The 14,351-nt window shown below is 35.6% G+C and overlaps 2 protein-coding genes and 1 long non-coding RNA gene across 3 annotated transcripts; 1 reads left to right on the top strand and 2 right to left on the bottom strand.

The window, feature by feature from the left end:
* The first annotated feature begins 218 nt into the window (after positions 1-218).
* On the top strand, positions 219-2,310 carry LOC127149866 (uncharacterized). The gene is made up of 6 exons (XM_051086174.1): positions 219-319; positions 412-738; positions 827-985; positions 1,064-1,453; positions 1,541-1,636; positions 1,728-2,310. Exons 1-6 carry the CDS (start codon positions 251-253, stop codon positions 2,271-2,273), a joined length of 1,587 nt encoding a protein of 528 aa, XP_050942131.1. The 5' UTR covers positions 219-250; the 3' UTR covers positions 2,274-2,310.
* A 623-nt stretch (positions 2,311-2,933) lies between these two features.
* Positions 2,934-3,687, bottom strand: LOC127149983 (uncharacterized). Its single transcript, XM_051086547.1, has 2 exons — positions 3,645-3,687; positions 2,934-3,558 (listed from the first exon to the last, which is right to left on the bottom strand). Exon 2 carries the CDS (start codon positions 3,307-3,309, stop codon positions 2,968-2,970), a length of 342 nt encoding a protein of 113 aa, XP_050942504.1. The 5' UTR covers positions 3,310-3,558; positions 3,645-3,687; the 3' UTR covers positions 2,934-2,967.
* An 8,586-nt stretch (positions 3,688-12,273) lies between these two features.
* Positions 12,274-13,957, bottom strand: LOC103497622 (uncharacterized). The gene is made up of 3 exons (XR_539455.3): positions 13,791-13,957; positions 12,959-13,312; positions 12,274-12,471 (listed from the first exon to the last, which is right to left on the bottom strand). It is a non-coding gene; the product is annotated as an uncharacterized LOC103497622 (long non-coding RNA).
* Between the last annotated feature and the right edge of the window lie 394 nt (positions 13,958-14,351).

Raw genomic sequence — 14,351 nt, 5'->3', positions numbered from 1 at the left:
TGTTGTTTTAACGATCGTTTAGTTATGTTAAACGATCGTATAGTTGTTTTTTAACGATCGTTTAGTGATGTTAAATGATCGTATAGTTGTTTTCAAACGATTGTATAACCACTTGTTTATATATCTATATATATCTTGTGGCACTTTCTAAACTTGTTTGTCAAATGTGGAATAGGTTTGGGCATATGAGTCTATACCAACCATCATTGGATGTGGTGTAGATAAAGTAAACGATCATGCCATACCACGAATGCTGAGGTGGGTGTGCCAACAATCACCAAAGTCCCAAACTATAAGCCAGGTGTTTGACTCGCCAATGGTAAGTAGCAAGCAATAGTAACTTACTTAAGGATCGCGTGATTTTGTGCTTATTTCTTTGTCCTAAATACATTTGCCTTTTTCTATTTGCAGTTTATAATTAAGGCGGTCATTGAGATGACACCTGAAGAGGAGCAATTGAAAATTGCTTCAGGTGAACTTTTTGAAAACTTCCGCTCATCTACCATTATTCAGTCGAAGAATGGTGGTTCAAAAAGAGTACGAGAAGTTGTTAACGATGAAGATGAGTTCAAAAAGAGTAAGAAACAGAAGTCCAAGATTAAGATGAAAAAGGCTATTCGAAATCTCCAAGATCGAGTAGCGGTTGTTGAAGGCCAACTTAATACTATAAAATCCGATATTGACGAATTGAAGGGCCTGATGTCAACCATATTGAAGCACATTGGACTTCAAAGAAAGGTTAGGAATGAAACTGTTAAGTGTATTCACGTTAGTTGTTTCATATTTGGTAACCATGTTCTCGCTAATTCATTTTGAGGTTCCATAGGGTGACGAAGGGGACCACAAGGTGTCCGAAGGCTTAGTAGATCATACATTAGAAAGTAAAGATGTGGATAATGCTAAGACCGAAGATGTTGACACAGGCGGTACCCCTAATTGGTTGAGGATGCCAAAGGAGGATGAACACATTGAAGTTAAAAAGAAGGTTTGGTTCCATGTTCATGCTAATATTGATGTTTAATTTCTATCATTATATACACTAATGCATTATGAGCTTCCATAGGGTGACGAAGATGTGTTGGAGAAGAAGGTTGATATTGGTTTAGAGGAGCCAATAGATGTCGTTGACGATGAGGACGTCATAGAGATAGAACCATTTCTCACTCAACGACCACACGTTCGGCCCGCCCGTAGGAAGCGTGCAAGTGTTTACCTATCAACCCCATTCACAACTCTACCTAAACGGTCTCTGACATCAACCACCAGCACCTCTGAGTCTGAAGCAATTGTTTATGATCCTATGCACAAAATACTTGACGTCCATTTAGATAGACTTCGAGCTTGGATTACAGACAAGCGTACAGACGATGAGCTGCGTGAAACCTTTCATGGGAAAAAATCGAAGGCTTTTTTCAGAGACTTGTTTATGTGTCGCCGGTGGTTGTCGGATGAGGTATGGGATTATCTTATCATTTATGCAATTATAATTTTATCATTGTTATGGTTCTATACATTTACTGCTTACTTTTGTTTGTATTAGCATTTGGATGCACTTTTTCTTTTCATTCGCTTGAAGATTAAGGCAGCCGGGATACCTTCTTCTCAGAACTTCACAACTGCAGACACAATCTTTATGGTTTGTAATCGTCTCGTTACTTTATGTATGTATTTGCGTTTGATATTTGTCTTTCGGTCTGATATTTGCGTTTGTATGTTTTTCTTTGCAGCGCATTTTAGTTTCGAAGTGGCCCCTATACAAAGAATGTATTAAAGAGAATCGCCCGTTTGACTGGGACGAAGAGTATAGGTTGGTTGACTATGTTGTCGGGTCAAAAGTGGACTTCCAAGATCCTTGGGCAAGTGTTGATTACGTTTACTCTCCATTCAATGTCCATGGCAACCATTGGGTTCTATTATGCTTGGATTTGGTAAGTTGTCAAGTGAAGGTATGGGATTCGCTTCCGTCACTTACAACTGCCGAAGAGATGACAAACATATTACTGCCCATTCGACAGTTGGTGCCAAAGTTGTTAGATAGTACTGGCTTCTTTGATAGGAGAGGTAGATCATCGACATACAAGGAACCTTGGCCAGTTGTCATTGTTGACTCAATTCCACTTCAACGAAATAATTGTGATTGTGGCGTATTCGCAATTAAGTATTTTGAGTACATAGCTGCTGGTGTTGGTTTAGATACATTATGTCAAGAAAACATGTCATACTTTAGAAAACAATTAGCATTTCAATTATGGACCAACACTCCTATGTATTGAAATATTAACATAAATCACAAGTATCAATTGGCTGTTCGATTATTGTGTATGTTGCATTTCAATTAGTATCAATTGACATTTCAATTAGTAGTATCGATTATTCTCTATGTTGCAAAACTACTTGTAGCTAAACGATCGCTGAATTTTTTTATGATTTTAAGAATATCGTTTAGACTTTACCAAACGATCGTTTAGACTGTACCAAACGATCGTTTAGACTTTACCAAACGATCGTTTAGACTTTACTAAACGATCGCTTAATATTTTGACGTTTATTAAGAAGATCGTTTAGACATCGTTTATTAAGAAGATCGTTTACACTTTACCAAACGATCGTTTAGACTTTACCAAACGATCGTTTAGACTTTACTAAACGATCGCTTAATATTTTGACGTTTATTAAGAAGATCGTTTAGACATCGTTTATTAAGAATATCGTTTATACATATGTGCGCGATGAGTATTTCTCTACACGAATATTTTGTGATATGTATCTAAACGAATACAAATATTAACTCAAATATTCTTTCTCAATTTTGGTCGCGTTTAATTGAAAATATCACAAAGTATTTATTTTATAACAAAGTTTAAAATTATAATATGTTATTCTCTCTATAAAAATTACATAAAAAAATTATATAAACGAATACAAATATTAACTGAAAAGTACAAGAACGAATATATATTTTTTTATTTAGCAAAAGTATTTATTGGCCCAAAGTTCCAGCACATATTGTTGTCTAAACAGTTTCATGTTTGGCACAGTTAGACAACCAAGGTCACTAGCAGTTACAAGGCATTCAACAAATTTGGCACAGAAAATTCCACAATCCAATGAACGCCCTTTCTGTAATGTGGCCTTCGATCTGCGTATTGGCCAAGGGCCATATGTGAAACGATCTGAATGGAGGTTGACTCCAATTGCAATCGCGAGTGAGGGGATGCATCGTGCAGGCATTTGAAGAGCTTCATCAACAAGTTTCTGCTCAACATAATTTGGCATTGAGTCGAACACGTAGATCCTGCATTTTCTCATATCAGCTGCAATAGCCAACCAGTGTTCTTTTATGTTGATGCAGGTAATCACGTAGTTGACATCTCCCCACCCTGGTATGTCGTTGTAATCACCAACAGCAGTGTTGAAATAGTATTCGACATCTTTTTCTGTCCATATACTTAGGTGTGCTGTTGGGTCTGTCCATTCAGCTTTCGTATTATCTGGTGTCACCAGATGAGTATCAAAAATATGGTTCCAAACAATGCAGTCTGGTTTATTGATTCCAAGCTTCAAGAACAAGTCAAAATTTAGTCAGAATATAATGATGCAGTTTAACTTCTATACAAAAAAAAAATTAAAGAATAACAACTTACCAGAAAAGAGGAATGTAATATTCTAAAAGAACACTTGCAATGGTGCTTGAGATGCAACATTTTATTCTGCAAGTGGGAGAATAGCAAATCCAATGTCTACAAAGAAAAAATAAACGATCGTTTAATGAATGAAAGGAGAGGATAAGCGATCGCATAAGAAATGTACATGTGATCGTTTACGTAGTAAGCGACCGTGTAATATTAACTTAACGATCGTTTAGTTAATAGAAGCGATCGTTTAATTAATAGAAGCGATCGTCTATCAAATATAAGCGATCGTTTGGGAAGAGTACTTACGTCTCCATGTACCCATGTGTTTTCTTCAAGCTGTCTGAAAAAGTCTTTCTTTCTGGTTGTGGAGACTACTTTCCTTTCTTCATGGGTTGTTTTTCTTGATCTTTTCCATTGCAAGTATTCCTTCCATAATTTTGGATCCACTTTCCACATCGGATTATATGGATCTACTTCTCTGATTTCCACATCTGGGACAGGTGTTGTAGATACTGATATGATCTGAGCAGATGTTGTGGGTGGATTACCTTGTTCATCTTCATGTTGCACCTCTTTATTTGCTATTTTACATAGCTTTCTTCTCTTTATTGGTTTTTCTTCCACATCTTTATCAGGCACAGTTACTGGTTCTTTTTCAACCAAAGTAACTGCTTCATCATTTTTTTTCATCTCAACCTGTTTTTTTGTTGTTTTCTGCAATGTAATCGTATTAAACAAGTAACAAACTATTCATTCAAACGACTACAAATTTGTTGTGTATACATACCAGTTGAGATTCTTCATTTACAATTTGTACAGTTTGATCCATTGGAGCCAATTCACAAAGTGCAAGAGGTTGGCTCACAAATGAAAGGGTAGTAATCATCTGTGGCAGGTCTGATTCTTTCTGAATTTGATGATTTAGACTATCCGATATATCTCTTATAGTCATTAGCAAGTCTGCATCCCTACCGTCTATGCTTATATCACTACCACATTCCTCTTGATGTTCCCTAAACAAAATGAGAAAAAACATGAGAATAAGAAAAAAAAATACAATTGTTAGGTATTTATAAACTAGTAAACAATGAATGAAATGTTAACCTTTGGGTTTCCTCTTGATGTTCAGTATGTTGTTCTTCAGTAGGTTGTTGTTGAGTATGTTGTTCTTCAACAACATACTCATTGTCATTCTGATCAGTATGATCATTCCCTTGATTTTCAGTTTGATTCTAACAAACAAATAAAAACGAACATAAAATTAAAAAAATAATGTGTTGTTAAACCATCGTGTATATAAAAGTAAACGATCGCGTAACTTCGATAAACGATCGTCTATCGAAGTTAAACGATCGAGTAACTTTGATAAACGATCGTCTACCAAAGTTATACGATCGTTTATCTAATGTATGATGAAAACAAATTTTACCTGGACCAATCTCTCCAGCATCTGCTTCATTTCATACAGCTCCAATGACTGCTTTGTGATTGTGTCATCCATCCTACAGACTATAGAAGTCAGTGTGGATAAATCCTTACGAACTTCTTTTATTTCCTTCTTCAGTTTCTTGTAGGATTTTGAATGACTTCGTTCTTCTTTGTCATTCGACTTCTTTGATCTGAAATGTTTCTTCTTGGTGATTGGATGCATTTCAGACTCCTCAGCCACTGTTTGACTTTGTTCCCTTTGGGGTGACAGTTGTTCTCTTTGTGGAGACGAGTCTGATTGCTCCAATGATTTGTTGTTCATTGCTCCAATGGATTCATCCTCCTCCATTTGCATGTTATCATCCCCTCGAATTCGACTCTCCATGAAAGTCTTCTCTTGGGTTGACATCTTGAGTTTAGGTTGAACAACAGTCTGCAATGTAATTGTATTATTGGATTGTGTAATTATATTAAACGATGACTGACAGGTTTTACTTACATTTTTGTTGTCGTATATGTTATTCTGCAGCATTTTGTAAGATGGAGCTTGTGTACAATTCCATCTCAATATCCTAGGGATTAATCCCTTACTGTTTCTTGTGGCCAGGTGCTCATTTGCGGTTGAGAGTACTTCATAAGCCCACACCTACAACATTTAAACAAATATGTTAAACTTTGATGTTCAATTGGCATTTACTTAAAGTGTATGAAGAAATAAAAATCACCTGAAAAGCAAGCACGTAGCCTTTGATGTTATAGTATGACACTGCTTTGGAACTTCGTGTCTTCTTCAGCTCGTATGCTTCTTTTTTGCCTTGGAGACTTGTCTTTAAACTGTTAAGCAGACGAGTGTAGAAGAAAGTTGACCAATCGAAGCTTTTAAATGCTTCTTCATCATCAACTCTTCCCAAAATATCCATGTCAAACTGTGTTTTCTTATCCTTCCCGACCATCACAGTTTCTATAAAGACGGCCAAGGCGACCTTCACAGCATCGTCATCATTTGTAAACTCAAAATTCTTGAAAATTTCCTCAACTTCCAAGCATGTTATTACTTTCTTATTTTCTGATCCGAATAGAAGACTTTGTAGTCGCTTGCTATCGCAATCTTTCTCCAATGGATTGTTTGTTGGCCACAATCCAGTTATGATGTTGAATTCCTTTTGGGTAAAACGGACGTTCTTCCCTAAAACCGAGAAACAGATTCCATCTGCGTTACCGTCTTCAGGTATCTGCCTCAGCAAGAAATGATGGATCAACTGGCCGTTGAATACCATGTTCACATTCAGCAATGGACCAAAAATTGTTTTTTCGAACATTTGCAGCTGGTCCTTGGTCAGTTTATCCTTAATAAGACTGCCGATCTTGTGCACTTGGCATGACACAGTGGCAGGGAAATACTTTTCGCTAGGTACAGCCATCCTGAAATGAATATAATATATTGAAGACAGAAGTCGAATCCGAAACCCTAAACGCTTCACAATAATAATTTAAGAACACAATGATAGTTTTTGAAGACAGAAGTTGAAACGTTTGAAATATAAACAAAGGAAAAGTGTAACGTTATAGTAGGAAAAGTTCGGGAAAATACCTTTAAACGTTGACGAAAACTATGGACTGAGACAAAAATGGTCTGAGAGAACAATGGACTGAGAGAAAACGAAGGTGTGATCAGTGCGGTTGTGTATTGCGTAGTGACGAAAAACGAAAAGTGAGAAGGCGGAACGTATATATATATCGGTCGTTTTTACCAAAGGGGCAATATTGTAAATTCCCATACTTTTTTTGAAATGTTGAATCGCGGTTGTAAACAATTCGCGGGTGTCTTTCGTTGTTTCAAAAGATCGTTTAGTTTATGTAAACGATCGTTTAGTTTTTTATAGTCGATCGTTTAGTTAATTTCAAACGATCGATTGGTTGTTTTAAACGACCGTTTAGTTTTGTTCGACCAATCGTTTAGTTTTGTTTAACTGATCGTTTAGTTAATTTCAAGGTATCGATTGGTTGTTTTAAACGATCGTTTAGTTTTGTTTGACCAATCGTTTAGTTTTGTTTCACTGATCGTTTAGTTGTTTTCCAACGATCGATTGGTTGTTTTAAACGATCGTTTAGTTTTGTTCGACCAATCGATCGTTTAGTTTTGTTTAACCTATCGTTTAGTTGTTTTCAAACGATCATTTGGTTGTTGTTAACCGATTGTTTAGTTATTTTTAAACGATCGTTTAGATATTTTTAAACGAACATTGAGTTATTTTTAAACGATCATAAAACCAGTGTTTGTGTTCTTAAATGAATAAGTCAATCGTTATTTTCGTCTTCTTCATCCATTTGGAAGCACAGAAAGTAAGAATGTTGGGACAAATCATTAAGAAAACACATCATTAACAAACATTCATTAATTAGTGTAATACTTGGTACATTGGTAGGGAAATTTCTAATCTTGTATGCTCGACTTGTCGGTATATGAAATTGGATTGGTACACGTTAATCTGTTGTGACCTATTTGTTTACACCGACCACACTTATGCAATTTCGGAGCTTCACCAACACTTGGAATCCTCTTTTTCTTCGGTCGACCAACTCTTTTGACTACTTTTGGAGGTAAAACAGTCATATGTACGTAGTCTTCGCTTGTCTTCCAATCTGACTGATTCCCAACTGGGTAGACGGCCTCCGCATATGCAGCCAACAAACATTCATTAGTGTAATAATTAGCACATAAACTATAAACATTTATATTACGAACCCGTGCTGCAGCAATGGCATGTGAGCATGGTAGTTGCTCAGCTTGAAACTCCTTGCAAGTGCATTCTTTAGTCTGAAGGTTTACGACCTCCTCCTTATCTAAATCTTTGACATGAAATTGGTAACAGTCAATTGGGTTGACCTTCATTGTCAAAGCTCCTTCTTGTTTCTTTTGAATAACTAACTCTGCCCATTTGGTCAATGTAGACGTCACTTTAATGCCTTCTTCTCGACGCTCCCAAAACCAACGTTGTAGCAAAGCTCGAACATTTTCAAGGAATGAAGCAATAGGCAAATCTCTAGGTTCTTTCAGTATAGAATTCATGGACTCCGCTATATTTGTTGTCATCATGTTATACCGTCTTCCTGGGCAGTGAACACGAGACCATCGTGCTATTCCAACATCATTTAAATATTTCCCTGAACCATTAGGAAATGAAAGAAGATGTCTCCACGCTTCAACAAACGTTGATTCACGATATGTTCTCGATGCATTATAAAACAAAGTAGCAACCGTGTCATTCTTATATTTATCATGCAAATTTTGACTCAAATGTTGGACACAAAGGCCGTGGAATGCAGATGGGAAAACTGATGAAATACCCTTGGCGAAGCATGTTTTCCGATCTGTCACAAAGCCTAGATTAGGCACCTCCCCTATTGCACCTTTCAATTTTTCTAAGAACCACTGTATTGAGTCATCTGTTTCTCTATCAACTACTCCAAAGGCTAGAGGATAGATCTGATTGTTACCATCTAAACAAACGGCCACTATCAACTGACCCCGATATTTGTTCTTAAGAAATGTTCCGTCCATGACTATGACCGGTCTAATGCAATTTAAGAATCCTCTAACACATGCACCAACAGCCATAAAAAGATATTTAAAGAAACGATCATCTTCGAGTTCCATGTGAAATATTGTACCTGAATTTGTAAATTTGAGTGCTTCACCATATCTACGCAAAAGATTATATGACTCTTCAGGAGACCCTCGCACTCGTTCATATGCATTTTCTCTGGCACGCCATGCTTTCTCATAACTCATATTTATGCCATAGTCTTGCCTCATGTCTTCTATGATATCACGTGGTTTGTATATGCGACCGGGCCCCTTGAATTTGGACTTGATTAATTCTCCAACAACCCAAGATTTTGCTTGCCTATGGTCACGATTCAAAAACTCAAGAGAACATGAATGAACTTTCACATACTTTTTAATCTTGAATATATTTGAATCCTTCAGTCTAACCGCTCGCAATCTCCAACCACACTTGTTGTCGATGCATCTAACGAAAAGAACCTCTTTTGTAGACTTTTTTACTACAAACTGAAAATTTTTTTTCATTGCCAACACACTTAATCTCATTGACAAATCTCTCTTGCAAAAAAATATTTGTCCTACATCCAACTCTTCACTTGTAGAGCTTTCTTCCGACCAGCCACTTCCTTTTGTCTTCAACTTCCGACTAGAGGACCTGTAGTCAACTTTACCTTTTCCTTTGCAATCTTTTGTAGGAGCATCTCTTTGTTCTGGGATGTCAAACAATTCATTGTACATCTCAACTGACTCCAATGTAAAAGTATCATCTATTGAATGATATGACTCATATGATTCCCATATAGCCGAATTGGTCCCTATCATGTTATGACACAAGCCACCCTCGACTTCACCAATATCAACTTCATTCTCATCTAATCTATCCATTCCAATTGGAGGAGGATGAGGGTTTAAATTTTGAACTTGGTTGCTCCCAGATACTGAATTGTAATCTTTGTTTAACACTTTCATGCTTCGATTGCTTGTAGGCTCAAACGATAGGTATAGGGGGACCTCCAATGGATTTTCACTAAGAATATAAAACTTCAAATCACGGTCATTGCTTAACTCAAATGGAGGAGCTTCCTTTTCCCCTTTGATCTCATATATACATCTTATCTTTATGTCGAACTTTGTAGGGTCAACTTCTGCAAGGTCATATAGTTCAGACTGTAAATCTTTGTGTGTTATTTCTTTAGGGACAACAATGCCTTTTAACACTCCTCCTTCATATTTTCTTCGTCCCTCATCCCATTCACCACCGTGACGCACTAAAATCCGAACATGTGCCATCCTTAAACTACCTTAAGTACTTTTGTATCTTCAAAAATTGATTTGAACTTAAGAACCTACAAAATGCGTGCAAGATGTAAAGAAATGAATTAGGAGGTGTACCAATTTGATTTTGAAATAAATAGTGGAAGTTTGGAACGTGCGAGATGTGTGCGAGATACGTGCGAGATGTGTGCGAGATACGTGCGAGATACGTGCGAGATAAAGCATGAGGGCCTAAGAGAGTTACTAAACATGCAAAGAATAGCTCTAAATGGATTAGGAGGTGTACCAAGTTGATTTTGAAATAAATAGTGAAAGTTCGGAACGTGCGAGATGTGTGCGAGATACGTGCGAGATACGTGCGAGATAAAGCATGAGGGCCTAAGAGAGTTACTAAACATGCAAAGAATAGCTCTAAATGGATTAGGAGGTGTACCAAGTTGATTTTGAAATAAATAGTGAAAGTTCGGAACGTGCGAGATACGTGCGAGATACGTGCGAGATACGTGCGAGATAAAGCATGAGGGCCTAAGAGAGTTACTAAACATGCAAAGAATAGCTCTAAATGGATTAGGAGGTGTACCAAGTTGATTTTGAAATAAATAGTGAAAGTTTGGAACGTGCGAGATACGTGCGAGATACGTGCGAGATAAAAAAAAATGCGAGATAAAAAAAAAACCTTAATTCCTTCTATTCCTATTGCTTACTCCTCCTCTATTTGATCCAACTAAATCCTCATCCTCTAGTTCAATTCATTTTTCACTAGCCATTGAACATTGAACTTTCTAAGAACCTAAAACCAAAATTTGACTAAACTAATTTACGGCAAATAAGTCCAATTCCAAAAACCAGACAATTACGGATGAAAATAGCACCAAATACCCTAACAAACATTTACTTACAGCAGATAAATTGAAAATCGGTTAGACATGAAACTCACCTAAATAAGACGCTCGAAGTTGATTGAATGGTCCGAATAGGAGCGACGAAATGCACTGGACAACGACCGACGAAGGGCAAGCGACGAAGGGCAAGCGACGAAGGGCAAACGACGATGGGCAAGCGACGATGGGCAAGTGACGATGGGCAAGTGACGATGGCCGGAGTAGGTTCAGGTGTTCTACACGAAAGAAAAGAGAAGGGAAAGGGAACTATACGCGAAAGAGAAGGAATCGATGGTGGAGAGAAAAGGGAAAGCAACGTGGAAGAGGGAAAGGAAAGGAAGGGCATTTTTGTCTATTCACACCCAAATTGTCCTAAAAGTCTTTCTTTTGAAAACTTGTCCCAAAATTCATTTAAATCTCTTTTTTTAACCTATTTTTGGCAATTTCCCTTTAATTATTTAGATTTGGTCATTTTTGCAGATATTTTAATTTTATTTTCTTTTCAATGGGTGGGTCAAGTATTTAGACAGTGTACTCTTATATTTTATAGGAATGTGTGTAAGAGTCTTAAATATTTATTTTCACACACTTTTATGAAATAATTTAATAGAGTGTTTTTAAATACAACCACGTAAATTAATATACTTTTAACGTATAATAAAATATCATAATTTATTAATCATACATATAAGTTAAAATAGATTACTATTTGTTTTTATAAAAATAGATCGTAATATTTTATTATATATATATATATTTATATTTGGTTGAAATGTGAATTTAAATGCTATATTTTTTACTTTATACTTTGCAGTTCTACTCTTAGCTTCGACAATTTTATTAAATATTGACTCTAAGACACCATTTATTGATCTAAAAGAATGGAATCAACCAGGAGCAACTTTCTATAATTATTAGAATTATTTAAAAGTTAACCTTTTTGTGAAAAGAAGATTGAAGTGTAAAAAAGATGAATTGTATAGAAATTATTCCTAAACTTTTAAAAGTTACAAAAATGGTTATGAGCTTTTGAAAATAGTTAAAAAACGCTTTTACAAGTTTTGGATGGAAACATTAAAATTTTATTTAAAAAATAACTTTAAACTATTGAAAAGTTTCATAAACTTTTTTAAAAGGTTAGAAACATTGAAATCAAATCAAATCATCTCAACACATTAAGCGATTTACACAAATCTCAATCTCATTGATCAAACCTTTATAAATCATGTGAGAATCCTTTTCAAATCATATGGCATAAGAATGTATGTCGCATATTGTATCAAATAGATCATCTCGTAAAATCATAATGCATGTTCAAATTACATCTTTGTACCCTTATCTTAGCTCAAGCGTTTACCACACTCTTTTACCAAGTTGTAATTGTGCAGAGTGATCTCAACGCAATTGTAATTCACTATCAATTCTATCACGCATAACACATCTTCCAATACTAGATCACACAGCAAGCAAAGAGCACCTCATCACATAACAAGTAAGAAACATTCTATTCCATATCACATAACAAGAATATAACATCTTATCAAATATCATACAGCAAGGATAAGACATCGATATCTGAGGCATAAATGTAATCAAACTATTATGCATAAATGTAATACACGTATGTGTGACTGACGCATAAATGTACTTGATCGATCTCATGGTCCACGAGTTCTTCAACTACCTGTAAATTTGTCGAAAATAAACCTTAGTCAACATTCATTAATTAAATACATGCCAAACAGATTTCACTTTCTTAATAAACAAATAGATAAACTTTTCAAAATAAGACAATGTTCATTGAGCCAAAGTTCTTAATAAAAGACAAATAATTGATGCAAAAATTGAAATAAAAACACTGACTACATAAGTATAAACATAGTCTATTAAGTGTTGCAAATGTAAGTTTCAATGCAATAATAAGGAACTCATAAGAAAAGAAAGAACCAATTTAGCTACACAAAACATGCTTCAAAATAATACTCATAGCCAAAGAACAAAGAGAACCAACTTTACTATATAAAAGACTACCTAGCTAAATTTTCCAACATTGTTCTAGTTTACATCAATTGAAACTTAAACATAAACTTATCCCTAGCTGCCCACAGGGTCATTATTAATTAAACTATAAGCACGAGTTTCCAGTAAAGAAGAAGAAGAAAAAAAGTTACCTGCAGAAGCATGGTCAATTTACGGTCATTTTTTTTGCCTCAAATCCAATTTGTCCAGCTTGCTTTATATTTTCAGAACCAGCCATGTCCATGAGCATCAGACCTCCACTGACAGTCGACACTTCAATCAACGATGTTGAAGATAGTGTGTGACTTCGTCTTAGACCAGTACTTGTCTTCAGTTCATCAATATCAGGTTCGTTCTTTCATAATTTGGAAGAAAAGCTAATGTAACTACATGCTACATTGTCCAACCGACCTTCAAATGGTTGACCTATGATTTCTTGTTAATATTCTTGTTTTTCTGTTTTTTATGGGGAAACTTTAGAACTGTCATTGCTAGGTGCTGAAGATCTGTAAAGGAAAAAAAAATTCATTGTATGGACTCTATATTGGACTTACTTTAACTGGTGAACTCTATGGCCCTTTAAAAACAGTTAGCTACAAAAGAACACAAAACCCAACCTCATAAAATAAAAACTTTGGTGATTTATCCTACAAAAATTTCATATCCCAAGCTCCATAAAGTTGACAAAAAAGAAATCCTAGAAAAAACTAAAATAATCTTCATCAGATGAGTCATCTTTTAAATCTTCTGGATCCATCTTTTGAAGAGAATCCATGTCCCTAACTTCAGAAAGTGTGTGTATTTTTAGTTTTTCAGCATAATTTATATAATCAAACATGGAAAAGCACTGAAGGAAAGATAGCCCCAGAAGCTTATGTTGAAGAAAAGTTTCAAATTTCCCATTTGTGATAGTTCACAAGAATCCTTTTTTTCAATTTTTTAAAATGAAAAGCCTTTAGTAGGAACGTGAAGAGAGAAACTTACTCTGTACCACCAAATATATTTCTTTCACAGTCAAAGAGCTATCATAAGGCCATAGCCAATAAGGTCGGGAACGAGGCCACAGACGATGGCGAAAGTGAAGAAGAAGAAGAAGAAGAAGAGAAGGAAGAAAGAGTGAGCGTAATGTGATTTAAGAGTTATGAGTCGCGAGCTCGATGTTATTCGAGAGATGAAAATCGTACGGAGGAGAGGAGAGGGGAAATTTGTTAATTTTGGGAATTAGGAAATTTTTTTAATTACATAAAAATTATGTCATTAATTAATGTTAAAAAAAATTATGTTAAACAAAATTTCACATTTTTATTTTTAACGTCACACTTTACTCCATTCGACTCTTTTTTTCTTGATTTTAAGTATCCTCACCAGAACACACATCAAGTGCGAGGCATCTCATCACATAGGGTATCAAAAATCATTTCTTCACCACAGTTCATTTGCTTCAATTGAACACAATCTCAATACATGACTCATTCTTGTCGCACATGTAGTCTTAACACATAGGAACGCAATCAGGGTCTTACATACACAAATGACTCCAAACTC

Source organism: Cucumis melo, chromosome 1 (assembly GCF_025177605.1).
Source record: "Cucumis melo cultivar AY chromosome 1, USDA_Cmelo_AY_1.0, whole genome shotgun sequence".
NCBI lineage: Eukaryota > Viridiplantae > Streptophyta > Magnoliopsida > Cucurbitales > Cucurbitaceae > Cucumis > Cucumis melo.
The sequence above is the reverse complement of the archived record's forward strand: the minus strand, read 5'-3'. Positions and strand labels throughout refer to the sequence as shown.

Coding starts and splice junctions, on each gene's coding strand:
- LOC127149866 (XM_051086174.1), top strand. CDS start 251: ATGCTGAGGTGGGTGTGCCAACAATCACCAAAGTCCCAAACTATAAGC. Junction 320..411: donor AGGTGTTTGACTCGCCAATG/GTAAGTAGCAAG, acceptor TTCTATTTGCAG/TTTATAATTAAGGCGGTCAT. Junction 1,454..1,540: donor GCCGGTGGTTGTCGGATGAG/GTATGGGATTAT, acceptor TGTTTGTATTAG/CATTTGGATGCACTTTTTCT.
- LOC127149983 (XM_051086547.1), bottom strand. CDS start 3,309: ATGAGAAAATGCAGGATCTACGTGTTCGACTCAATGCCAAATTATGTT.